This window comes from Neoarius graeffei, chromosome 26 (genome assembly GCF_027579695.1).
Source record: "Neoarius graeffei isolate fNeoGra1 chromosome 26, fNeoGra1.pri, whole genome shotgun sequence".
Classification (NCBI taxonomy): domain Eukaryota; kingdom Metazoa; phylum Chordata; class Actinopteri; order Siluriformes; family Ariidae; genus Neoarius; species Neoarius graeffei.
The window spans coordinates 12930011-12957958 of NC_083594.1; the positions used below are offsets into that span (position 1 = coordinate 12930011).

Here is a 27948-nt window from a genome sequence, read left to right on the forward strand (position 1 = left end):
GAAGTCGTCCATGTGCACATGTACAGGTTTACCTTTGACTGTGCACCAACACAGTTACACTTGTGTTCAAAATAATAGCAGTCCAACACGACTAACCAGCTCAATCACTGTTTTTGGTGGAAATTATATTACTACATGGCAAATAATTTACCAGTAGGTGTAGTAGAGTCATAGAAAACCAGCAGACCCAACATTCATGATATGCATGCTCCTGAGTCTGTGTAATCGAATAATTAAGTGAAAGGGACGTGTTCAAAATAATAGCAGTGTGGAGTTTAATTAGTGAGATCATTCATTCTGTGAAAAAACAGATGTCAGTCAGGTGGCCCTAATTTAAGGATGAAGCCAGCACATGTTGTTCATCCATTTCTCTCTGAAAACCTGAGAAACATGGGTCGTTCCAGACATTGTTCAGAAGAACAGCGTGCTTTGATTAAAACGTTGATTGGAGAGGTAAAACGTATACTGTAAAGAAGTGCAGAAAATGATGGGCTGCTCGGCTAAAATGATCTCCAGTGCTTTAAAATGGACAGCAAAGCCAGAGAGACGTGGAAGAAAACAGAAGACTACCATTCGAATGGATCGAAGAATAGCCAGAATGGCAAAGACTCAGCCAATGATCAGCTCCAGGGTGATCAAAGACCGTCTGAAGTTACCTGTGAGTACTGGGACAATTAGAAGATGCCTGTGTGAAGCTAATCTATCGGCAAGAAGCTCCCGCAAAGTTCCACTGTTTTTAAAAAAAAAAAAAAGACGTGCTGAAGAGGATACAATTTGCCAAAGAACACATCGACTGGCCTAAAGAGAAATGGAAAAACATTTTGTGGACTGATGGAAGTAAAATTGTTCTTTTTGGGTCCAAGGGCCGCAGACAGTTTTTCAGACGACCCCCAAACACTGAATTCAAGCCACAGTACACTCTGAAGACAGTGAAGCATGGTGGTGCAAGCATCATGATATGGGGATGTTTCTCTTACTATGATGTTGGGCCCATTTATCGCATACCAGGGATCATGGATCAGTTTGCATATATCAAAATACTTGGTCATGTTGCCTTATGCTGAAGAGGAAATGCCCTTGAAATGGGTGTTTCAACAAGACAACGACCCCAAACACACCAGTAAGCGAGCAGCATCAGGGTTCAAGACCAACAAAATGAAAGTTATGGAGTGGCCAGCCCAATCCCCGGACCTTAATCCGATAGAAAACTTGTGGGGTGACATCAAAAACGCTGTTTCTGAGGCAAAACCAAGAAATGCAGAGGAATTGTGGAATGTCGTCAAATCATCCTGGGCTGGAATACCTGTTCACAGGTGCCAGAAGTTCTCAGAAACCGTGGTTATACAACTAAATATTAGTTTAGTGATTCACAGGAATACTAAATCCTTAAGATTTTTTTCAGTTTATACAGTAAATATTTGGAGTTTGTAATGAAAAATGCAGACACTATTTTTTTGAACAGCCCAATGTTCATTTTTCTTCATTTTCTGTAAAGTAATTAAAATATTGATACATTTTTCATGTTTTGATGTAGAATATAATGTGCATCAGTGACGGCTGCTGGTTTTTAAAACAGGGGAAGCCCATTTTACACATTCATCGTAAAACCTGTAGGCCGGATATCAAAGCATAGAAAGGTGTGCCCCATTAGCATAGTGAACTAGACAACCCTACCTAGTGGCAGAAAGTATTTTTGCTTGTACATTTCATGTTATAGTCTGGCTTGCCAGGCTAGTGCCTCATCAAAAATATCAAACATCCAAAAATCACTGGCTATTCAACGAAGAGCCTTGAACATCATACCCTGATATGCAACACAGAGTCTTTAACACAACACCCAGCTGTGCAACACATCCTTGAACATCTTCTGCAACACAGTCTGGAAATTCATAACCAGGTAGGCTATGCAACACACAGAACCTTGAATATCATACCCAGGTATAACCTATAACACAGAGCCCACCATTCTCTTAACATTACTGAACAATATACACACTTCAGATTCATGAACATGAACACTATTTATACACACATTCTGCCCTCCGCTCCTTTTCCAGAAAATGGTCTGTGACCCTGTCATACCAGCTGGTTGTGCTTTCCAGAGACTTCACCAATTTCTGTTAGCAGCTAGCACTGCAGATCCCAATAAGGCTCAAGCTAGCCTACAACCAGATTGAACTACAAATGAAATAAACGAGTGAATTCACGAATGATCAAACTGATAGAATGGATGAAAGTTAACGGAGCACAACGAGTAATCTTTACATTTATTTACAGAGTAATGTACAGAGACATCAATGAGAAGAACCGTTTTTATATGAAAAGAAATTCGGACAGCACTTTGGCACACGACTACACTTTCTCGACATCCGCTAGGGACTGACTGATCGTGTTCCTCGCCGAAGTACCGCCCTCCTCATGTCTTTCAAACACCACCTCCAATAATCCTTTATCAGCCCGGCTTCTTGTCCCTCCCACTGTCTCGTTTAGTCCCAGAGAAGCCCGGCTTCCCTGGAAGTGACGATTTTGTTGATTTTAACCAATAACAACTAGCCGAAATTGGCTGTTCAGAGCCGTCTCGTAGACTGCAACGGATACCCGGCTGCCAGTCAGTGTTGCCAGATACTGCTGACGTTTTCCATCCCAAAATGCACTTAAAACCGCCCAATCTGGTAACACTGCTGCCAGTCCATAGAGCCCATTGAAATAAAGGTTACAGCCTGGCAGCAAAGGTGATTCTCGTAGCGAACTGCAAGTTCGTCAGACATCACTCAAGTTACAGGATAGTTATGAACATAAATACAATCTTGGGCATATATTATGCAAGTTATTGTTTTAATGAGAATTCAACAGTTTTCAACAGCCGCAGTTTGGGGAGAGAATTTTAGGGGAAGCTCGGCTTCCCTTGTTGTCTCTGAGAAATCGCCCCTGATGTGCATTGTTCCCAATGCATGGAAATAAAAACTATTATAAGGATTTTGAGCTTTACTCACATTTTTAAACACACTGCCATTATTTTGAACACAACTGTACATCGTTCTGTCGCTAAACGAACAGCTGATCACACAGAGGTGCTCGCTGACTGCTGATATTTATTAGTTTGGTCCTGCGTTTCCTTTCCTTCTTGCTTTCCGTTACTGTAGTCGGTATTTCCCGTTTCATTCGCACGCTCGCGTCCTCCGTTTTTCTCTCCTGTTTCAAATTTGTATTGTGCGAACGGGGAAAGCCCACCACGTGATGCATGTAGTATCTTGAATTGGGTCACGGTGAAGCAGGAAAAAAAAATAGTGGAGAATTTAAGGCCATGTGGCCTTAAATTCATGTGTTCTATTTAAAAATCCTAACAAAATTGGAAGTCTGATTCGAATGCGGTCCACTAAACAAAACTAACTGGGTGTCAGGGAAAATTCTTTTTATGAAAGGCTGAATTTAAAAGGTTGAGAAAACTACCCTGTGCTATTATGCTCCAAGCAACACACACACACTTTCCCAAAGTTAAAAATACTTTAATTCACATCAAGTTTGAAATGCAATTCAAGTCAATTAACCCAATAAATACCTTTAACGACTAAAATTAACCACATCATTAAGAGTACATTTACCTTTAGAAACTCCATAAATACTGTAATGAAAACCACATATGTCAGCTGCAGTAGTATGCAAACTGCAATCGTGTGTGTTTTCACTGTGGACAGTAAAGTGCTGGTGTCTCTTATACTCTCGATGGAAATCTGTGGTTTTCCTACAGGGACTAGAAAGCTGGTGATGGAGTTCTGCTTTGTCCCTGCAGTAAAGAGCTCAGGCTGGTATCTAGTTCTCTCTGTTTCTGTAGCAGGCTCTGGAAATACAGACAGGTCATGTAAGCGTCGCCAGAACAGAAGCGATATGCAAATAATGGTGTGCACCAGGACTTTGTGTGATACCTGTCTGAGATCAGATAAGCCTTTGAGTATAGCCTGCTGTCTCTCCGTGCTCTTGAGCAGACCAGGGTGTAGGAGGGGATCCTGCGGCACCACAGGGGTGTGCTGTCTGCTGCTGAAGTCTATGTAGCACAGATATATTTAAGTAAACGTGATGTGATGTACGCTGTCTGGCCCAAAAAAGAAAAGCGCGGTACACTAATTTAATTGAACAGTCTTTAGCTTTGATTATGGTGCACATTCACCATGGCCTTGTTTCAACAACCTTGCGCAACATAACACTTAGGGTGTATTCAGACCAGGATAGTTCGATAGTTCACTTGCTTTGGTCCGAACCAAATGTTTTTTGTTTTGTTTTTTTTCATTTTGGTGCGGTTCGCTTTCACACTCTACATTTTAGTAAGCGGACCAAAATCTGTCAACAAAGCCACGCGCCCTGAGGTCGTTCAGCTATTGGTCAGAGACAACACGCGCACAAAGCGTTAAGTTCAAAAGTAGTCATGGAGGCTTTCCGTGCTGTTATTCTTTTTAATGTCATCAAAGCTATGTTTTTTCCAGTTTTTACTGTTTTCACAATTGTGCGATTACTATGCTGTTGTACAAGTAATTTATCAACGACGACGACAAAGGGCGAGGCGGCTACGGAGGATAGCGCTGATGAGCGCACATGTTGTGACAGTTCTGGCTCTTCCCGCAAGACGGAGGAGGTATGTGTCGGGATATTCGCCTTATCCATCGTAATAGATGAATTTCTTTTTTGCGTCGCTAGTACCGCCACTTTTTGAAAGAATGTCCCTGATTTTAATGTAGGTCTGACGGAGTTTCTTCACTTTTAGCCGACATTGTTCTGGGGAGCGCGTGAACCCCTTCTCCATTTTCTCACTGAATACAGCAAACACGTTGGCATTTTTGTGTGTTCTCTCCAAAAGCTCAGATATGTGGACATCTGCCCATATATCCACAAGGGTACGCGTTTCTTCCTCGGCCCACGTTTGCCCCCTACTCATTTTTTGTACTCTGTAGTCTGGCCTATCACTGGTCTGAATGACTGAACGACTGTTGTAAGGTTCCCTTGACAACCGAAACAGTGTTTGCACTTTGCGGTGGAGTGTCAAGACTCTGTTTCCCATAATGCTCGACAAACGACGGAAGCTCCCGAGGTACAAAAAAGCAAAACTGTCAGATTAGGTCCGGTCTGCTTTCACACCTCCAAAAGGTCCGGACCGAGTCCGACCTTGCAGCTCGGTCCGCTTGTTTGGTCCGGACCAGAGTTCGGTGGTTTGTATTCAGACCAACCCAAAAGGTCCGGACCAAGGGAAATTTGGGTCGTTTGGTCCGGACCAAACAACGTAGGTGTGAATACGCCCTTAGTTCCGTTCCAGATTTGCATTAATTTTTCACCAAGATCTTGTCTTGACAATGGGAGAGTTGAACCTCTCAAGTTTTCTCCAGCATATCGCAAAGGCTTTCAGTGGGGGGGAGGTCAGGACTATGGCCAATTCATGTGTGAAAATGTTTCTTGAGCCCTAATTTTATGCCCATTCCATCAGGGAAGGGGAGAGCCACTGATGGTCATTCAGTATGCTCAAGCAGACTTCATTTTCTTGCCACATAACATGGCCGAGCCTCGACCTGACCAAGTGAAGCAATCCCAGATCGTAACGCTGCCTCCCGAGGCTTGTACAATAACCACTACGTATGATTCACTTCCTTTCTTACCCTGACGCATGGATCACTGGAATAGGTTTAAATCTGGACTTGGACCACGTGACCTTTTCATCGGTCCAGCGTCCAATCTTTATGCTCCCTAGCAAACCGAAGCCTTTTCTTCTGGCCACACAGTAACATCCTTTCTGTGACCACGGGAAATGTCTTCTGTCAGGGTTGCTTGAGAAATGAGAAGCTACTCACTGCATCAGTTAAGGTTAAAAGAATTGCTGCCAGCTGAAATACAGGGGGCTGCAAAAGTAGGTATACGATAATGAAGCACAAAACGTTAGTATTAAATGAAACCTAGCACCACTATTGTAATACTGGAATAATCCTTACTGTATACCTACCTTGCAGCCCCCTGTCTATGAAATCACTTGAGTAATGATTCAAAGAAAAGGCTCTCAAGTGTTTGCTTATTTAATGGCGAGGTTTTTTGGCCAGGTAGTGTATACCACAGTGGTGTTGAGATTTCAAACCTAGTTGATTAGTTGTATAGGATGTACAAAAGCAGCTCTGATAGTCCTTCTGGTTGGAAAATGCAAATTAATTAAGGGTTATGCGTTATATTAATAGGACCATTATTGTTTCAACATGTCAAACGCACGTTCAATCTTTATTGAGCATGTTTAGAAGGAGTGGCCATTTTGTAAGAAGAACTCGAGGTAAAGCTGGTTTCTCTGTTACAGGACAGGCTCCATTTTTATTGTCTTAAAGAAAGGAAAAAGAGCCGGGTGAGGGAATAACTATTTATAGCCGCTATAGTCTCATTGATGAGAAGAACTAACTTGTCTCATAAAATGCAAATCATTGTTGTATAGACCCTTTTCAGTCACGTGACCTTCGTAAACGCGACCGCCATTTTGGACATGTAGTGGACTTCGGCTCGAATCAGTTTGAATGCGAGGAAGGCGACAAATGAAAAACATAAAAGAAAAAGGAGCGAGATGCAGAAAACACCTTCACTATCCAGTGACGTAGGGCATTTACAGGGCGAGCAGAGGGAGAGGTATTTGCAAAAATTGAGGTTAGCAGGCTTAGAGAACGACGTTTACCTGCTTCCACCAGGATTGTTCACTGACGTACGGAAGTACACGAAGCCCTCGTCTTTACCTGACTTCGGCCCACATGATCTGTATACCCATGTCGTTAAAAACCCATCGCCATACACGCCAACGTCCGAGGTTCCGGAGCGCGCTCCGGCTTGCTCCAGGAGTGCTCCGGCCAAGGTTCCGGAGCGCGCTCCGGCTTTACTAGTTTACTGTAATTATGATCCGGCAGCTATTTACACCGGATCCAGTGTAAATAGCTGCTGGAGCCAACATCCGAGAATTAAGCAGCGCGCTCTGGCTTGCTCGCCCTCAAATTAAGCAGCGTGCTCCGGCTTGCTCCGGAGCAAGCCGCTTAATTTGAGGGCGAGCAAGCCGGAGCGAGCTCCGGAACCTCGGCCGGAGCACTCCGGGAGCAAGCCGGAGCGCGCTGCTTAATTCTCGGACGTTGGCTCCGGCAGCTATTTATACTGGATCCGGTGTAAATAGCTGCCGGATCATAATTACAGTAAACTAGTAAATCCAGTAAAGGAAAAACTTGAGACTGAAAGGTTTTAGCAGTCATCCAAATGACTGAACGTAAACATTGCTACAGTAACATACCAGCTATGATGTTGACATTAGCTAGTCAACAATAGCTACTACAGAAGAACAAAAAGGTTACAATGGGTTATTTTAGCCTATTTGGTTACACACTCGCCGCCACAGAATGTTAACAGCAATGTAATGCCTTTTCTGGCTAATTTTATTCGTCTTACCTCCAACAAAGTGGTCACTACACAAGCGTTGGTATGCCGAGGGCTGCCAATCTTTCCTGTTAATGGCCGCTATCCATCTTCTCCGTCGGGATCCGATAAAATGATAACCCTTGCCTTGTTTGTTGATGGTTACTACATCCAGGTGCACAACAATATAGTGGCATGATGGAAGTCTTGCTGAAAATAAACACTTTCGTTGCTGCCGTTCCTCAATGCTGGCTGTGGTAAACTACTGGTAGTACACGTCCAAAATGGCGGCCGCATTTGTCGTGACGTCACGTGAAAAGGGTCCATAAGAGTAAAGCATGCTGTTCTAGCAAATTTATCAACTTCAGGGAGGTAATAACAACTCAGCTTCACATCAGGATGCAAAACACCGCCCCACCCCATTACTGATCTGTTTCTCCAACAGCATGCCTCTGACATAGATGAAAGTCTTCCGGATTTATCCGGATATTTGACGAAAATCTCCGGTTTTCCTAATGGAGAAATTTATTTTTTGGATTTTTTGCGTTCCTAGACGCAGCGTAATATTTCGCGTTGTCCTTGCATGGGCGCAATCCTTAAATAGCCCAAACATAGTTCATTGATTAAAAAGACAGGTGTTCTTTTGTTAACGGTGCGTGTGCCAGAGCTCGTTAGGCACGCACACCCAAGACGCGCCTTCAGGTGCACAGGACTGACGCCGTTCTGCGCAAACACAATCGCACTAGAAAGCCTGTTCAAGCTGCCAGTGTAGCTGCAGTCTTTTTAGTTGCGAATTACAAGTATTTCCTCTCGTTAATAACTCGCCATGTCAAAACAAGCGAAACTTTCCTCCTCCTTTCGACGTGAAGAGAAGCTAGCTTTTTTTTTTTTTTTTTTCACCAAAGTCGCATTTTGTTAGCCTGGGCCCGCCCATCCTAAGCGTGACGCAACATGAGGGCCTGTTGCGAGTCTGGCCAGGCAAGCTATCTACAGCTCTTCCAAGCTCCCGAAAAATCGGGAACCAATCAACTTTGGGCATCTCCAACGGCCCTGGGTAGAGGCGTGTTCAAGGCACTGACGTAGTAGAACTGCGACCGGAAGCCATAGATTGTTTACAGAATCTATGCCGGAAGCGCTTCATTCACTAGAAACATTACGAACATGGAGCAAGTTCTCATTGAAAACGGAGCAAAGAGCAGCCCTGGAGGTATTTATTGAAAGGAAGGACGTTTTCGCCTTGCTCCCGAACGGCTCCGGTAAGAGTTTAATCTACCAGTTAGCCCCGTCGCGTCGCATACGTCAGAGGAAAGAGTGATGTGATTGGTTTAAGCTTCGTCACAGCCTTTTCTGGCTTCGACCAGTAGCAAACTGAGGCATTTCAGGGAGGCGGGTCAACCACGCACTTTGGGAAACGGTTGGGCTTAATATCTTGGCCAGACCAAATGCTCGGCGAGCTTTGAAGTCGCGTTAGCCAGGCTAGCATTTTGTGGCTTCGAAGCTAAGTTTTAGTGCTGTTTCTAGAACACATCATCAAGAAAATGTGGAAGAAACAGCAATAATGGAAGAGCCGGTTTCTAAACTGCCTAAAACTAGCAATGGTAATTATTTTTTATTACATAATGCAGTCAAGCTGCCAGTCAGTGTGTGACACACACACCTTGAAAAATCCTAGCTACGCTCCTGATTTACATGAGAAATTTGGTATTCATTGGTGTGTTGAAATTTACAGACAATACGAACTAATGTAAACAATTGGCTTCATCTCACATTGAAACCTGAAAGCTTTAGAAACTCTAACAGACCTTTACTTTTTAACAGTACTGTTTTGGGATTTTGCTGAGTTTACCTTCAACTGTCTGATTTTTTCCAAACTGTGTAGCCAGGAAAATCACTCATTAACTAGGGGAATTAAAGTTGATATTTTTGACATTAAAGGAACAGTCCACCGTACTTCCATAATGAAATATGCTCTTATCTGAATTGAGACGAGCTGCTCCGTACCTCTCCGAGCTTTGCGCGACCTCCCAGTCAGTCAGAGGTGCTGTCACTCCTGTTAGCAATGTAGCTAGGCTCAGCATGGCCAATGGTATTTTTTGGGGCTGTAGTTAGATGTGACCAAACTCTTCCACGTTTTTCCTGTTTACATAGGTTTATATGACCAGTGACATGAAACAAGTTTAAAAAATTGAAACGTAGCGATTTTCTATGCTATGGAAAGTCCGCACTATAATGACAGGCGTACTAACACCTTCTGCGCGCTTCGGCAGCGCATTGATATCTGAGCTCCGTGTCGAAACGCGCAGAAGGTGTTAGTACGCCTGTCATTATAGTGCGGACTTTCCATAGCATAGAAAATCGCTACGTTTCAATTTGTGTAACTGAACTTGTTTCATGTCACTGGTCATATAAACCTATGTAAACAGGAAAAACGCGGAAGAGTTTGGTCGCATCTAACTACAGCCCCAAAAAATACCATTGGCCATGCTGAGCCTAGCTACATTGCTAACAGGAGTGACAGCGCGTCTGACTGACTGGGAGGTCGCGCAAAGCTCGGAGAGGTACGGAGCAGCTCGTCTCAATTCAGATAAGAGCATATTTCATTATGGAAGTACGGTGGACTGTTCCTTTAATGTACATGAAAGAAAAAGGCTCAAGTTATAACTTGTTTTAGTGAAAATAAGTACTAGAATGCAGGGTTTTGCGTGTTATGCTATTAAAGTTTTTTCAGGGGATGTTACCCCCCATCTTAGTTGGACTTTCAAAAGTTCAGGATTTTTTTTTTCTTTGCTCTACTTTCATCTCTACTCTGTTTCATTCCACACTTCCTACACATTTTATACCTGCACGTGTCTCCTGTGGTCCGTGGCGTGTGGTGGGTCTGGAGATCGGGGCGAGATGATCCAGGTGGTAAACTTCATCTGCGCACACGTTTGGGATGTAATCAGATGACGGAGGCCGGCCACAGCTCTCTGACTGTTCCTCTGGACAGGATGGAGCAAGACGCTGGAGTCTGTGTAGCACCGCAGGGACGGGCGGAGAGGGAACTCTGCTACAGACGATGCTGAAGTCGGGGATGGGGAAGGCCCGTATTACACGTTTAACGCACAACTGTATCTACTTATGGTCAAATTCAAGGTTTTGGAGAGAAATGCTTTGATTTTAAGGTTCCATGATTTTTAAATGAGTAATTATGAAACATGGCTCGGTAATATAACTGCGACTAGCTTTATAACTAAATTAATTAATGGGTCTGGAACAACGCCATTGTGCTGGTGAGTAAGTAAATCATCTCAACTTTTTGTGATCACTTACTTATGATTGGCAGATTGTACTCCTGGCGAATCCTCATCCTAAAACAAATATCAGACTTTAAAATTCCACACTTTCCTCTACATTATGATGATCACACTCAACTGCATGATGGCTATAAGGAGTTTCCTTACTTTCGGATGAGCGGAGTTCGAGTGCCTCTGAACGCGAGACGCGGTTCTAGAACGTGGAGTCGCTGCTTGCGGTGGCGTTCTGGGAAGCGTGTTCCTCTCCATCAGGTTCATGAGCTCCATCTGCCTGCGCATCCTGCTCTCCTGCCTGTGCCTCTGCAGGGCAGCAGGATAACGCTCAGACGCAGGAACAAACGCCTTCCTGGGCTTCTGTATGTTCCACTCTGGTTTCTGGAGTTGCGCATGGGTTCTGTCTGTTCGGGCGTGGGCTTCGTACGGATCTGCTCCTTCGACGGCCATGCGCACGTTCTCTTTTCCACTGTCCTTTTCAACCGGTCTGCCTTCACGTCTGGATCTTTTCATATTGGGAGGAGCCTTGGTCTTGAGGGGTGGGCTACCTGGATTTATTTCTGATTTCAAACAGAAGAAGTGTTCAACACGAACTGATGTTGAAAAATAACCAAAATTCTCTCACACTCCCCACAATGATGTTATTTGCCTCTATGATGTAAACAGCTTCATAAAATACCACAAGTATATATATATACACACACACACACACTAAGTAACTTTAAAAACGCACAATGGAATTCAACACGATATCACTTTAGATCCATGCATATATTTGAAATTTATGATATTGTATGTAATGCACACACATCTTGAAACATCGATAAAGGACATTTATTGTCAAACTCAAGAATTAATTCACAATAAAAAAATTCAAAGTGACAGTTGGTCCATGTTCAGACGGTCATGCTGGAGATTCTGGGTCTGTGTCGTCCAGGGGTCTCAGCAGCAGTGACTGAGGGGGTCAGGAATCTGTCACGGAGGTGAGCTAGCCTGATGTGCTGATCCTGAACTGGCGTCGTGACTCGAGGCTGACCAGGGCGTGGACAATCCCTGGTGCTCCCGGTCTGTCTGTAACGCTGACTCAAACGGGAAATGGTCGAATGATGAACACCGAAGTACCGGGCGTCCTCTGTCTGTGTACTTCTGGCACGCAACATCCCGATGGACGTTGATTTTGGCTTAGGCGTGGCATCTTCAATAATGACAATGTTCCCATCATTTCCCCCGGGTATTTATAGGCAAGATTGTGTGTGTACAGTGTATGCAAAATTTGTTTGAAAATTAAAGCCTGTCCATGTCATTGACTACCCGAGTCATATTGTACGTTATTGAGTACAACTCCCTTAAATTCTGATTTGAGCACAGATTTGGAACTTATTCGGGCGGAACGAAGTTATTTTTCCATTGTGATATATTTCTTTTCTTCTTGAGATAAACTCAGCACGAATTCAGCAAGTTTTATCAATGTGCGTTTTTAAAGTTACTAGTTTGTGTATATTTTTAACAATGTCTTCCAAATAGGCTTTAATATAGAATTCCTTCATCAAAATTTAGGACAAATTCTGGATAAAGAAAGCAGTTCAGCTTTCAAAATGGCTGCCATGACCCATAGCTCTGCAACATCCTGTTACATATAAAAGATAAGAGGATCCGATCATGTTTTCTCAGAGTTGCTACATGAGCTAGCCCTAAGGTTTTAATTATACCAATATCATTCTGGCACCAGTGCAAGGAAGCGAATATTGCCAAACTCTTGCTTTACATACGTGAAAGAAATTACCTGTCTGAACTGCAATGTCTTGCCTGGTTGTGTGAGGAGCCTCTGTTATGGTCTCCAGTGTAGCCAAACTCTCTGAACCTTGATCAGTCAAAACTGGAACAGTCGGACAAAACAGCTTGTGAGTATGGTAGCTGATTTTTAACCTTTGAGAAGACAATAATCAAATCAATCAATCCTTCTCTACCCTGTGAGGTGCCTTCAGGTCGCAACAGATTAGAAACATCATGGCCTTTCTTCACCAGGTTTTTAATTCTCTCTTGGCGTTTGTCTTTCTGTGCTTCCTCTGATGCCCTCTGCACTGTCAGATGCAGCTCCTCTGTTTTGCGTGACTGTAACTCCTGAAACACAATGAGCAGAAGGTCAACTTTCCCAGTCTGTTACCGTCACCAATAAAGTACTGAAATAAAATAATGCCAGGTCAGGAGATGATGATTGACATTTTAATTCTAAAATCCTAATATATGATCTCATCTCATTATCTCTAGACGCTTTATCCTGTTCTACAGGGTCGCAGGCAAGCTGGAGCCTATCCCAGCTGACTACGGGTGAAAGGCGGGGTACACCCTGGACAAGTCGCCAGGTCATCACAAGGCTGACACATAGACACAGACAACCATTCACACTCACATTCACACCTACGGTCAATTTAGAGTCACCAGTTAACCTAACCTGCATGTCTTTGGACTGTGGGGGAAACCGGAGCACCCGGAGGAAACCCACGGGGAGAACATGCAAACTCCACACAGAAAGGCCCTCGCCGGCCACGGGGCTCGAACCCGAACCTTCTTGCTGTGAGGTGGCAGCGCTAACCACTACACCACCGTGCCGCCCTTCCGGGAAAATGTCTTGCTCAAAAATGCCACTTGGTTTGATGTTTTCGAAAGCACTGAGATTCATACAGTGTCGGTTTTTAAGTGTATAAATACTTTTTAGGGACACTGTATATCATGTTTTTCTGCCAAATGTTCAATTTTGGTCACATCCAACTACAAAACACAATCGTAATTTCAGTTTCGATGACATCTGCAGGTTGTTCTCAGGAACGCATTATTCAGCGGAACCCTTAAAGTGCATATCACGGGTAAATTCAGGAGCAAGATCAATGTAATCCTCCTATTTTATATTAAACTTGGGTCAAATATCTGGTCACATCTTGCGCAATTTTTTTTTTTACCTTGCACGATACCAGAAAAATTCAGCTGAAATCAAGCCATTTGAGGCGACACCAATCTCGATGGGATTAGTACTCATCGTTTCCCCACATTGCGCTCAGGTGACAAGTCCATATTTCAATGCAAAATCGCTAGCTGCTAAACTTGGTCGACACTGAAACCGTGCAAGCTCGCGCAGATGGCCTTGTGCAAAATTACCCTTCTGGAGGAGTGTGTGAAGGGACATTCATATAATATATATTATATATAGTCCAGGATATGCACTTTCAGGATGAAACCTGACAACCATCTCGCCTCCCAAAATAGATCGGATTGTCTTTAACAGGGTACCGAAGATCTTGGGAGAGCAAATATTATTTAAAAAAAAAAAAAATCTATATTACATAGTACAAGTTTTACATATTTTCTTGTAGGGTGCTAATAATTCAAGGTGACCGCATTACTGTGGTCACCCAGCCTTTTCTGACTCACATAGTTCAGCAAAGAAATTAAAAAAGGGACCAATATTGAGCCAAGCAGGGCTTTTCTTCCCCAGTAAAACACGTTAGATTTTGCTCTATACTTAGTGAAACGCTGTTTGACCGTCACTACTGACCCACTGGCTTTCGTACCGCTTTTTGTCTCTGGAGCAGAGTCTCTCTCAGGTACTCCTGGTGCAGACGTTCCCTCTCTCTGGCAATTCGGCGCTCTTCCTCCTGCTCCATGGCCTGCTGAATGGCCTCTTCTCTCGCTTTCTGTTGCCTCTGCTCCTCCACCTGAGCCTCGATAGCTCGCTGGTACGAGCCATGATGCAAAACAATTCCAATAATATTAATAATAAATACTTAACGTACATAGTTTGTAAACTGTAGTGGATTTGTAGTGTGTAAATACACTGGAAATAAATAACTTTTTTTTTTTTTTAATTTATTACAGCATGCAGAAGAGAGAGAATTTAATCTGTACAGTACAAAAAATTTCCCTTGTACACTAATTTGACGCATGTTATCCTGAGCCATGAGTAGCAGCCTTTGCTTGAATATTGCTGTTGTGATATTAGCGTGGTGGACCACAGACATCTGCTAATAATGGACAGACAGACTGACACTCATTATCTTGAAAATATTCATGCCTCAAGCGTCCATCTGATGCAGCTGTAGCGCGAGAAAAGACTGCAATCATGAGTGCTCGAGTCATGACTTATTTATTTTTAAATAAAGTAGAAATCCAGTCACTGCTGCTCAACATTATATCCTTAAATTATTTCAGGGCGGGAAGGGGGACTGCATAAGAACTGTAAACAGGTTTACTGAGAGTGTTTTCTCTCCTCATAATCTAGTCACTGTATTAAAAATGGTACCGTTGTGTTTTTTCACTTGTTAGGAACGTTTGCAGGAAATCGCCTGCTTGTGATGAAAGGATTCGTTTCTACTTTGAAACCTACCTGATGTTCAAGCTGTTTTATTCGCCGCACCTCCCTCTCCTCTCTCTGAGCTGGGTCTAGTAGTGCTGTCATGGTGCGCAGGTAGCTACATGAAAACGTATTACTTAGGAGTTCTTCATGGCATTGGTTTCACAGCATGGTAACTTGCAGAGATCTGATATTTATGTGCATGCCAACAGTGTAAATACATGTTCGAGTTGTCATTGCTCACTTGGTCCTTGGCTGAAAGCCCTGAGTGGTGTCCACAGTGGCTCTGCCCATACTGTCCCCTCCGTATGTGCTCGTGGCATCTGAGGCAGTGGACAGAGCCTGAGAGGGGGCACGGTGATGAGAGAGGGAGCTGCCCATATCGAGCTGTGCAGGGATATGCCGCTGAAATGAGTCAAAGTGCATGGCCCAGCGCTCGCAATCCTCTGCCTACGAGGAGAAACAGAGATGCATATTTTAAAATGGTATCGCAGCCAGACAACAATAAACATTGTATGTACATGCCCATTCTGTCACTTTAATAGAAACACCTGTCTACCGTTCATTTCCAAATCAGCCAATCACAGGGCAAGCAACACAACGCATAAAATCCAGGGCTCGACATTAACTTTTGAAACCACTTGTCCAAAGAAAAATTTGAGAAAAAAAAAAAAAAAGACAAATAAACTCATCTCATCTCATTATCTGTAGCCGCTTTATCCTGTTCTACAGGTTCGCAGGCAAGCTGGAGCCTATCCCAGCTGACTACGGGCGAAAGGCGGGGTACACCCTGGACAAGTCGCCAGGTCATCACAGGGCTGACACACAGACACAGACAACCATTCACACTCACATTCACACCTACGCTCAATTTAGAGTCACCAGTTAACCTAACCTGCATGTCTTTGGACTGTGGGGGAAACCGGAGCACCCGGAGGAAACCCACGCGGACACGGGGAGAACATGCAAACTCCGCACAGAAAGGCCCTCGCTGGCCACGGGGCTCGAACCCGGACCTTCTTGTTGTGAGGCGACAGCGCTAACCACTACACCACCGTGCCGCCGACAAATAAACTATTTGTAATAAACTAATTTCACCAGAATTACTTTAAACACAAAAATCTATTCACTGCAGAAAAAAAATTGGACTCCAATCAATCATTAATTTATTTATGAGAAATTGAAAACCAGAAAATTAAAATTATATATATTTTCATTTTTAAATTATTAACTTTGAATATATATCCTCCACTGATTAATTGTTGTTGTCTAATTATTCATTGTGGCTCCTGTATGGTATTTAATGGTAGCGATGAAAGTTGTGGTGTTTTTTAGGTTTTTGTTGCGATTACATTGCGGGAGGAAGTGAAAGTTGCGAGAAATTGTTGCGATTTTCTCTTTTTGTGATTAAAATTGAGTGATAAGTTATTACTGAAAAACTATTGATTAAAAAAAACAAAGACGCTGAGAAATGGTCCTATAAACAACTTTACCAATATAAAAGATTAGCAGGACTACAAAAATGCAGAAAAATAGGCTTTACTGATCCAAATGCACCTGTTGGTTCAAAAGTTAAAGTGCAGAGAACCTCACAGCACAACATGAAGTTACCTTCAAATATAATATAAATGCCTCAGCTTTCATGTAAGAAAAAAAAAAAACTTAATACTAGTACTGTGTGCAGGAAGTCTCTCTTGAAGACTAAATTAAACAATAATTATAAACTAATAAAATAAATGGCTCAGGCTTCATAGGAGAAAAAAAAAACAATTTGAACAGAATCTCACAGTATGATGCTGAAGCTGCCTAAACAATGGAAAATAAAATACCATTTTGGCAAAAATGTTGGCATCCATTAATTTCTTGTATTAAGTAAAAAATAATGTAAAGTGCGCATAGTCCTTCACTGTAAACATAACACACTTTCAGTAACAGAATTTAAGCCTACAGAAACACTGACTCACACATGCTGCTTCTCTTGAACGGAAACACGGAAGTAAGGCGGCAGGTAGTTTGTCGACGTCACCTCAAGACGACGCCAACGATTGGTCAAATTTGCAGGAAAGTTGCGGTGACTGGATATAATTGCAACACTGTCATGAATTCGCGGGAATTGGTTGAATTTGTGTTGATGTTGCAAATTGCAACATCGCAAAATCCTGGAGGGTCTGGTAAGCGACCGTTTACTTTTCAGCTCAAATATACGAAGCGGTATTGGCCGATTTCGCAAGCGGAATATTGCGCATGCGCACGTCGCTCTTTCCGAAGAGAAACATCCGGCGATTCATCAAAACAATATGTCGAGTGAGATGCTTCGGAAATCATGTGAATAAACTGATAAATTTGATATGTAACCCAAATATCGGCGTATTTTGGCACTTGTCCAATCGGACAAGTAACTGAGACGATGAACTTGTCTGACATAAAGGATCACTTGTCTGTCGAGCCCTGAAATCATGCAGATACAGGTTAACAGCTGTCTGGGCATGACCAGTCTAGCCTGCACGGTGTGTGTGTGTGAGAGAGAGATTCCTAGAAAAGCAGCAGTTTCTGAAATACCCAAACCAGCCCATCTGGTACCAAGAATCATGCCATGATCAAAGTCACAAGGATCACAATTTTTCTTCACGCTGATGCATTTACTACCTGAAGCTTTGAACCAGTATTTGCATCGCCAAATTTTTGGTGCCACATGATTATCTGATAAGATAACTGCATGAACGTGCAAAGATACCGGTGTTCGTAATAAAGCAGAGGGTGAGTATAAGCGATCCTGTAGGAATCTCAGGAGGCAACAATGCAGTCCGGAGGGATGTACAGTACCTGGCGCTGATGCTGTTTCTCCAACTTCCTGCGCAGTTCGGTTTCCTCTCTCTGCTGGTCCAATTCCTGCAGCCAGCGTCTCTGCTGCTCCCTCTTCTCTTCGCTGAACGCCTCCTCCAGTGGTGTGGCTTCCTAATCGGTTTTCAAACACAACGTAAAACTTACTTTTCCAGGGCTTCGAGTGCCATTCAGGACGATGCCACACTTCTACACTAAGCTAGTGTTTCTGGATCGACCTGAAAAATCTCTTAACAGTACATTTTACTCTCGCAACAGTTATGGCACTAAATACTATGCATTTACGTTTACATAATTAACTTCACACTTATGTCTAAAAGTGTGACATTGTCTTGTACTTTCAACTGATGCCTCCTAGCAGGGACATGAAATAGACCTCACCCCTAGTACGAATGCTGAGCGGGTAGCATAATGAAGAGCCTTGGGGTTGCTGTGTGTCCGTGGAGCCGGTGGCTGGTTATTTGCAATTTCTGTGTTCACAGGTTTTATTCTGTCCTCTTGCACCTATTCAGATAAATTTGCATTAGATAACTATGGTCTTACTGGCAACAGAATCAGAAACGAAGACGCACGCTTGAAAACCAAAAGTTAGCAACATGATGCATACGTACAGAAGGAAGCTGAGAGCTGCACAACGTAACTAATTTCAATATCGTGATAAATTCTTATAAGACAGTTCTGAAAGAGGCTATGCATCATCACTCTAATTAACTATACCGGACTGTCAGTGCCCTTATAAGCATGGTCCTGTTTGTTCTATTGTATAACATCTGCTTGACTATCAGTTATGATCTACTAGTGCATGTTAAAATATCCCTGCTGTATATCAGTAATTTATTCTATCCACATTCACTGGATATGAGCAATCGTGTGCTCTGATTGGCTACTCTACTACTTGGCTATCGGCTCATATACCGCAGACATGCCAACCCTGTATGATAGCAAACTGTAATGGTTGTTTTGAGATATTTGTCCATGTCTGCTAATAGCAGACATAATGCACGCAGAGCGTGCCTGGGGGGGGGGTGCGCCCCCCTTTGGGCTCGGAAAATTTTATAAAATGCATTCAGAAATGGTGACCTCTGATGGCTTTTTACAGTGAAAATAAAGGGCAATCAGTACCATTTGAATATTTATAATATTAAATCATACAACTTCAGTTCTTCTGTCAAACTTCAAAAATATTTGCAAATGAACAAACTTTTTTTGGAATATATATTCTGAAAAGAAATCAAATGATTATCAAATAACTGAGAAAACTTTATTATATAACTTCAAGCAACAAGAAGTGTTCATCCATCCATATATATATATATATGTGTGTGTGTAGAGAGAGTTTTGATTAATTTAACAATTTACACAAAAGAAAAAAAAATTAAAAACGTGATTTTATCAACGTTTCTTTAATATTCATACATCTTGTAAGTTGTAGGCAAATACTAAGAATTTTGCTAAAGCAATGAAAATACAAGTCGCAAACAACTGATTTACTATTCCATAACTTGATCACATAATAGACTAGAGATCTACAGACTTACCTTCGAAGCGATTTTGGAGTCGGGAAATATGGCTTTAAAGTGCTGATGACATGTTTTTGACATCTTTGGCGATGTTTTATAACATAAGTAATTCACGAAGGCGCCTATTTTACAAGTTATGATGATAAACGCGGCTATTTGGGCAAATTTGACGGGGCTGCAGCACCCAGGAGACGGAGGAGGAGGGGCTATATGACGTCAGCGAAAGAACCTTCCTCCTAACTTACCAGTTTGTTGTTGATGCGAGAGGTGTTCAGTTTATCATTATTCGTATTTTTATTAGACATTATTATACATTATTATATATACAGTTATTATGCCTTCGCGTTGTGTTGCCGGCTTTTGCTCCAAAACCCACAAGGATGGGGTAAGTTTATTCAGGTTTCCCAGAGATCCCGAGCTGCATGCGAAGTGGGTGAAGCAAGTCAGGCGCACTCGTGACAAGTGGGAGCCCTCACCAACATCCGTCCTGTGCTCTGAACACTTCGATTTGGATTGTTTTGACACCCTTCCCAGCTTAAAAGAATCTCTCGGGTGTTCAGTTCAGCACAAACGTGTGTTACTACCATCAGCAGTGCCTACACAGTGTTGCCAGATTGGGATTTTTCCCACCCAGTTGGGCGGTTTCAAGTGCATTTTGGTGGGTTTTGAACATATTTTGGGCTGGAAAACGTCAGCAGTATCTGGCAACAGATACTGCTGACGTTTTCCAGCCCAAAATATGTTCAAAACCCACCAAAATGCACTTGAAACCGCCCAACTGGGTGGGAAAAATCCCAATCTGGCAACACTGCCAGTATTCCGGAGGGGGTCTACTAGTAGCTACGCCGGATCCAAAGACAGTCCTCCTGTCAGAACATGTGTTGTGAAACGACATAAGATAAAGGTACGTAGAGCTATAGATTCTACATGATAATCATAAATGTAATCATAAAGTCGGCGTGATAGTCATGTATTTGCTTGCGGCTTTCATGTAACTGCCGCCTAGCAACGAGAGGCAAAGGGTAAAGAGGGTAGGCTATCATAGATTCTATTCAGAAGAGATCAACACAATTCTAGACTCCCAGAAGAGGAAGAGCTAGCACTAGAGAGTTCACCGGCGTTTTCATGCGCCATTTCCATTGAGTAGAACAGCCAGTGAACCGGAGCGTGTTCTTCCGCTGACGTCACAACATGGCCGCGAGCCACGGACCCAGTTTTCTTGCGCTGTGCAATTAAAAGTTGGATATTCGCGTAACAACAGCTTCTTTTCACGTAATTATAACAGAAATCTAACATGTTTGCCATGTTGTATAGTTTATTTAAGAAATTGCATAGAGTCATGTTCGTGTCATCAGCACTTTAAAGAGAGGCCGACTGTGATCAGCTGCGGTGATTGGCAGGTTGTGTTCCATGAGAAAATTTGTGAATAAAACTTCAGCTTTTGTCACGCTGTCAATCGAGGATCGATCAACGAACATCGAGGTGATCGTCCGGTTAGCACTACCAGATTTGGCCAAAGTTTGATGCGAGACAGAACTCACATGTTGTCTGACATCGTAAACACCGGAATGTGCTACAGAGAAATGGACATTACATACGGTGCACAATGCATGACTCACGGATTTTCCTGATTTTGTGATAACTGGATACAAGGTACTGTATTCCTCTTTAAATTTTTGGTACACGGTCTTGGTTTTGCCGATCGTTTTTCTTGCTTTTTTCGGCGGCGGGTCAGACAGATCGGCTGAACTGTCAGCCATTTTTTGCTTCTTCTAAAGTACAAAATGTGCGCGGGGCTCTTATTGGTCGAAATTTGATAAAATTGCTGAGGTTAACCAATCAGAGACCGTGTTTCTAAAGCATTGGCTGACATTCTAGTAATAGCGCCCTCTGCCGGGAGACTGGGAAATCGCAAGTGTGGGAATTCTGGCGGCAAATCTGAAAATATCAATTATGAGCAAAAACCGTAATAATTGACTTCAAAGTCGTAATAGCGTAATTGGACCACCGAAACCGTAATGATTACGGGCAAACCGTAATGGTTGGCATGTCTGATACTGTGAGTAGGGAAAAATAAAAATGGCAGCACACATCAAGTCAAATATAGATAGTTTTCACATGATGTCACAGAGTCAGGGATTCCCTAGTGGCGGCCATCTTGTGGGTCAAGCTTACCGTACGGGTGACTGAGCACACATTGTAACACGCGAGTACAAAATCTTCAAAAGAACCCAAGCAGGCTATTTAAAGCTAGCAATGGGGCACACCTGTTGTATTCACGGCTTTCGTAATAGGTCAAATGATGAAGTCAAGCGGAGCTTTTATGGAATTCCCACTGTACGGGAGCACGAAGGCGAGCAAACAAAGAAACTCGGCATACAAAGGAGAAATCTATGGCTTGCGAGAATCAACCGCGAGGATTATCAGCCTTCCAAACACAGCAAAGTCTGCTCCGATCATTTTATAAGTGGTAAGTTGTTTAAATAAACAAACAATCAATTGTGTTTAAGTTTGTTTTTGGAAACCAAAACATCATGTGAACAATCTCTAGAGAATGCCTAACTGGAACCGCTGAGAGTACGTTTACATTGTAATGTACGCTTAATATAGCTCGTTTGTCACGTTTCTATTTGACACTTGTCACTTTACTCACGCAAGGGTCATTTTTGAAAAACATTTTAGGTCTATTCTGTATGATTTGATTTGTGTTTGGGATGCAAACAGCGCACCTTTTGGCGGATGCCGCCTGAATCGCGCAGATCCGAATTTTTTTTTTTTAGGGGGGGCGCTGGAGTGTCTGATTATAATTTCAAAGTAAATTCTGTATTAAAATTACTAAATAAGCAAATCCGTTGCAGTCCATGAAACAGGAAGTATAAGGATGAGAAAAAAACAGTTTAAATTGGAAAGCTGCGCACATTTGCGCAGCCCGAGCGGTGTGCAGGACTGCACAAATGTGCGCAGCTTTCCGATTTAAACTGTTTTTTTCCTCATCCTTATACTTCCTGTTTCATGGACTGTAACGGATTTGCTTATTTAGTAATTTTAATACAGAATTTACTTTGAAATTATAATCAGACACTCCAACGGCCCCCCTAAAAAAAAAAAAAAAATCGGATCTGCGCGATTCAGGCGGCATCCGCCAAAAAGCGCGCTGTGAATACATAAAGTTGTATATATCAGACAGCCTTTAAAGTTTGATGAAGTCAGTTTCAGGCTTTGGAGCAGGCTTTGGCAGTTTCAGGCTTTGGCAGCCCTGCATAGTCACTTGAAAATGCATCTTTGTCCACTTCGTAGGGGTCAATTCCCCCAATCAAGGCCAGTTTGGCTGCATACCGTTGTCCTGAGATGTCGTCTAATATATCTATATACTTCCGTTTGCTTGATTTTGCCGACATTGATCTTTATTTTAGAAAACTGACTATATAACTTCATAAATTCGTCCGAGATAACGTAGCCGGTAGTGGCGATGGTCCGTTTTGTTTGCCCCGCAAGATGGCGGCTGGGGGGCATTCCCCGGAATGCCGTGACGTCAGTGAAAACTATCTAGATCAAGTATTTAAAAGAAGCAGAAATAGCTAAAAGAATATAGGTTTCCACCCCCCAATATTTCTATTCCACACTCCAGCCCAGTCAGTGGCAGTAATGCACCTTTAAGTTGGTTTACCAACCGCCAAAAAATCCTGAAGAAGAAAACGGCTGCGTATGTTACTGAACCAACCAAGGACAAAATAAAAACTACTCGAAAACAAAACCACGGAAAGAAAAGTATTTCAGGCTAAGAACACATCTTTATTTTTCAAGAATTATTATTCACAAATTGCTCCTGACATTTCGCCGGTTTGTTTACATTCTAAGCGGAAATGATTTTGTCGGACGTTTTGGACAAAGTTATCATCAAATTTGCAAAAAAGTATAAATAAAAATGCCCTGTTTCTCAAAATCCAGTGAATGTGGATAGAATAAAACAGTTCTCAATCTCGTCATACATGGCTTATAGCCAGCTTGGCGCTACACGCCTCATCAGCTCGTGTATGACTCGATTTCGTGGAATAACTTAATTATTTCACCCCAATACTAAAATGTTTTGGGGTTAAAGATTAGGGTGCATCAGTTGCCCCCTAAAAATGAAAAGTTCCTCCGATCATGATGCATTTTTGTTTTTATGTTCCTTTTGGTAAGAAAACACACTGGGTGAAATATTTTGACAAAATTCAAAAGTTTAATGGTGGCACCAGGAGCTCAAAGTTATGGAAAAAGCTGCTATTTTATGACTTTTATGACAAAATTTCGATCACTTTTCATGAAACATTATGGCACCTTATAGAATATACCAAATATCTTAGATACACATTTTTAGTCCATATTCTAAATAATATTATCAAGCACAGTTTGAGTTTTAGCTGCTCATTGAATCATTGTTCAACTACTTTTAAACAATACAAATGTATTATGAATCACATTAACGCTTCTCAATCCCTTGCAGAGGTTCTTAACATGATCTCTGGGCACAAGAAATCAGTAAATGGAGTCCAACATTGTGATTCAAACCTTACGCGAAAACATAAAATAAGCGTTTTTTGGCAAAAAAAAAAATGAACCTCATGGTGCCACCATTAGACTTTTGAATATGGTCAAAAAAAATTTACAGGATGTCTTTATCAGGGATGTGATTTGGGGCTGGTGAAATTATCTGAAAATTTTAGCCGGGGGGCCCCCAGCTGGTCCAGGGCAGCGCCCTGGTGGGGGGACAAAGTAGTCAATGAACCAAAAGTAGTCAAATTTTGAAATGCAAGGTAGAACTGATCATGTTTTATCATACGAGACCATAAAAAGGTTTTAGAAATCTCAAAAATGTAAACAAAACACGTCCAGACAAAAAAAAATACATTTTCTGTGAAATTGACTCATATACAGAACTGTACAGTGTTCACTCACTTGAGGATTTTCATATGCAAGAATAAAAATCACTTTCACTAAACAACATTCACAAAAAATGTGTTTGCTGAATCCATTCAATCCAATCAGAAGTCTGTGAAGAAGCCAATATCTCTATCTAATATTTCTACTCTACCAATATCATTCAACTTCAACAAGTTCTTCAATACAGCGTTAACTCACTTGAGGATTTTTCAGTTAGATCACAAAATCCTCAACATACTATTTCCTTTTTGACACGCTCATCAGACCCCATAAAAGGTGTTGGTTGATATAGACAGCAGGACGGTAGCCATGGAAGTCGGAATCCGCTAAGGAGTGTGTAACAACTCACCTGCCGAATCAACTAGCCCTGAAAATGGATGGCGCTGGAGCGTCGGGCCCATACCCGGCCGTCGCGCGGGGGGGGCTATCTAACAAGCGCGTTCATTGGTTGTTACAGAGCGATGGGCCAATCACGTACCTCGTTTCATCTCAATGATGGAATTACTGAAAGTCGGAACGAATAGGATACGAATGCGGTTTTTTGAGCGAAAAATCTTTTTTTTTTCAAATTGAGGTGAAAAAAAGCGGAATTCCGCGAATTCGCTGAAAGATCACATCCCTGCTTTATTGGTGAAAAGGAACACCCGAACAAAAATGCATCAGATTTTATGAAAGTGAGGGCAACTGATGCACCCTATTAAATATTTGTACAGAATTATGGCGAAACATTCCATTCAGCTCAAGGATGACCACACGTTCCATATATTTCACACATCTCTGGAGGGGGGAAAAAAGGTTCCGTGTCATGGTTTACCCCCGACAGCTTGTCATTTGATCTCGGTGCAGCGTGCGTGCCTCTGCGTTGATCACGATGAGCCAGAACCTCTGTGCTCCCTTTCTGCTGCTTTTTAAGTGCCAGCTGCTCGTCTGTACATGAACAGAAAACAAGCACTGAACCATCGCACTATCCAAACCACTCCAACAGGAAGCAGTCCGTTTTGTTTTATTAAACTTTCACCAAGTAAAATAAGAAATCAATTACGGTAGGGAGTCACACAACAGAGCTGGGCCCCAACGATTTTAATCGCTTCAGCCTCCAGCTGTCTCCACCAAGCCATAGGATTAATATTAAATGACTTGTCAGGCTCTACACAAAGTACAGATTGTACAATCAGACACTTTCAAACTTTAATACCTAGCTCTCGTTTCCATTGTGCTTTTTTAGCTTTGAGTGTTTCGCGCTTCTGCTCACATTCTCCGAAAGTGCTGAAGAGGCCTGCTGGGGTGGAATCGCTCAGCGTTCTGTTTCAAGAGAACAGGAAATGTCAAATGCATACACCTACACTGTCCTGCATATTTATTATCCGAATTCCTGAGTGCTCAATATTTTGTCCCACTGTATCCGAGTATGTAGATGAGAACAAAATGTGCCTTGAAGAAATACGCAAGGTAGAAATCAAACAGGGCAAAAGTCAGAATCAGACTCATCTTCATAAAACGTGGTTTATAATACAACCTTTAGAAGAACCTGTTAGCCTTATATAATACAAATACCAAAAAAAAAAAAAACCACCACACCCTCTGCTGCCTGCATGGCCTGAAGATTCGAGTAGAGCCCTGCACTCCCGCGGGACCCGACGCAAAGCAGTGCGGCGCGGGACAAAATTTGAAAGCTCATTGCGGGCGCGGGCGGGAGGGGGAGTGCACAATGCGGGAGCGGCGGGAGAGGTGATAAGCTGCAGTCCCGCTAACTTAAAAACGTGTTTAAAATAAAATTTATAAATTATTAATTTATGTCCATCATATATAATTTGTCCTGGATATTTTATTTGGCATTAATAAAAACATTTTAAGATGCCTAAATTTGCAGATGTGGTCTAATCTCGCGTACGTTTCCGATTCCTTTCTGCTCTTCCGTGTTTGAGATTTCCGATCATGGCAGAAGAGCAGAGCTCCTCTAGTGAAGCTCACAGTGCTTCAGAAGTAAGTGCTGCTTTAAAAAGAGGTACATTTACCGTTAAAAAGTCAAGAGTCCTGAAATCAGACATTTGGAAGTCGTTCTCACTCGTGTACGACGCAGAGGGAAATCAGCTGCTTGTTGTGATAAGTGCCAAAAGGTTCGACATACAACGGCCATAAATCAGGTACATCAGGCCTGAATCGCCATGTATGTACTGTCTTAAAAGGACAACAATTCCCCAAGCCAATGACAAGAACTTTCGTGAGAAATAACGCGAACGTCTGCATCATGTGGGATTTGCGGGCGCGGGCAGGAGCGGGACTGAAAATCATAATTCTTTGCGGGACTGCACAATGCGGGAGCGGGACTGAAAATTCTGTCCCGCGCAGACCTCTAGATTCGAAAAGCAGCCTTGGGCCCAAAGGGTCACCAGTTTGATTCCCAGGACCAGCAGGAAACATGTGAAGGATGTTGAGTGAATGAACAGTACTTTCCCCCACCCTCTGTATCATGGCTGAAGTGCCCTTGAGCAAAGCACCGAACTCCCAATTACTCCCCCAGGCGCTGTAGCACAGCTGCCCACTGCTCTGGGTGTGTGTGTGTGTGTGTTCACTGCTTCAGATGGGTTAAATGTAGAGGAGAAAGTGTGCGCATCTATGTGACAAATAAATGCTTCTTCTTCTTCAGATATGAGTAGGGAGTCAAACTCTCACGGTTACCAGAGGACCAGCCCCCACTGTAACCCTTGCTATGTAATAAGCAAGAGGCCGAGGGCTACTGAAACAGAGCTTGGTGCCGCCCAATGCGCTTCAAGAGGACAAGAGGATCCTGTCCTGGCACGGGAAGGGACTCTGATGACACCGACACCTCAACTAACAAATATTTTCCACCAAAACAACTTAAATGTTTTGCTTTTTCTGTCTCCCTGCAAAGATCGTGTGTAATGAGCCAATTGAACAAATGTGATTTAAAACGTTTAAAAACAGATTAAGATTTGTAAAACCTTACTAGCTCAGACCGTCAATATCACACTTTGATTAAGGTGATGGTGGTGTAGTGAAATGAACAAACCTCATTAGTTCAGTCTGGAATCAGATACCGGAGGTCAAAATGTCTGCATCACAAGATACTGAACGTTTAACTTACTTTTCTTCATTTCCCTTCGCTTGGGAGTTTATTGGTTGGTCCTTGCCAGTTGCACTAGTCACCGTTTCAATTTCTTCCTCTTTCGTAGCTGCTCCTGTTAGTGAGACAGAGTCAGTTACACAAAGCTACACTCAGAACTAATCTATAAAACTCAATCAATCACCGTTCTGGATCTGAACTCGAGAGTTGTCTGGGACATCCTGCCCTGACGCCTTGATGCTGTTGAGGATCAGCTGAAGTTGTTCTTGAGTTAAACACACCAAGCTGTCCTGTACGGGCTTCTGTACGACGTTGGACTTGGTGTTGCTCTCTGACTGCGCCCTGACCACCTCTACGACGCTGCAGTGATCCGTCCTGTTTTTCGCTTTGGTTTTTCGGCTGCCGTGTTCATGGTGATTGACACCTCCGGCGTTTCTGTGCTTCCCGTCTCTCTGCCATCTTTCCTCTTTAGGACCCTGTTTGGAGGTGGCGGTGGTCCTTAGTGGCCTGTTCTTCTGAGGAACCTGGTATTAGAACAAA

The 27948-nt window shown here is 42.7% G+C and overlaps 1 protein-coding gene across 3 annotated transcripts in view; it reads right to left on the reverse strand.

The window, feature by feature from the left end:
• Positions 1 to 3485: 3485 nt before the first annotated feature.
• Positions 3486 to 27948, reverse strand: part of ccdc66 (coiled-coil domain containing 66) — a 40427-nt gene continuing 15964 nt past the window's right edge. For all 3 annotated transcript variants that reach the window (XM_060910030.1, XM_060910031.1, XM_060910032.1), the window contains 16 exons: positions 27593 to 27932; positions 27430 to 27523; positions 25519 to 25625; positions 25138 to 25250; positions 18262 to 18384; positions 17863 to 17994; positions 15284 to 15489; positions 15073 to 15157; positions 14261 to 14422; positions 12662 to 12815; positions 12478 to 12570; positions 10848 to 11254; positions 10717 to 10754; positions 10245 to 10465; positions 3924 to 4042; positions 3486 to 3838 (listed from right to left, as the gene is read on the reverse strand). In XM_060910030.1, coding sequence (XP_060766013.1) covers positions 3752 to 3838; positions 3924 to 4042; positions 10245 to 10465; positions 10717 to 10754; positions 10848 to 11254; positions 12478 to 12570; positions 12662 to 12815; positions 14261 to 14422; positions 15073 to 15157; positions 15284 to 15489; positions 17863 to 17994; positions 18262 to 18384; positions 25138 to 25250; positions 25519 to 25625; positions 27430 to 27523; positions 27593 to 27932 — 2481 coding nt within the window. In that variant the 3' untranslated portion in view covers positions 3486 to 3751. The remainder of the gene's footprint in view (positions 3839 to 3923; positions 4043 to 10244; positions 10466 to 10716; positions 10755 to 10847; positions 11255 to 12477; positions 12571 to 12661; positions 12816 to 14260; positions 14423 to 15072; positions 15158 to 15283; positions 15490 to 17862; positions 17995 to 18261; positions 18385 to 25137; positions 25251 to 25518; positions 25626 to 27429; positions 27524 to 27592; positions 27933 to 27948) is intronic.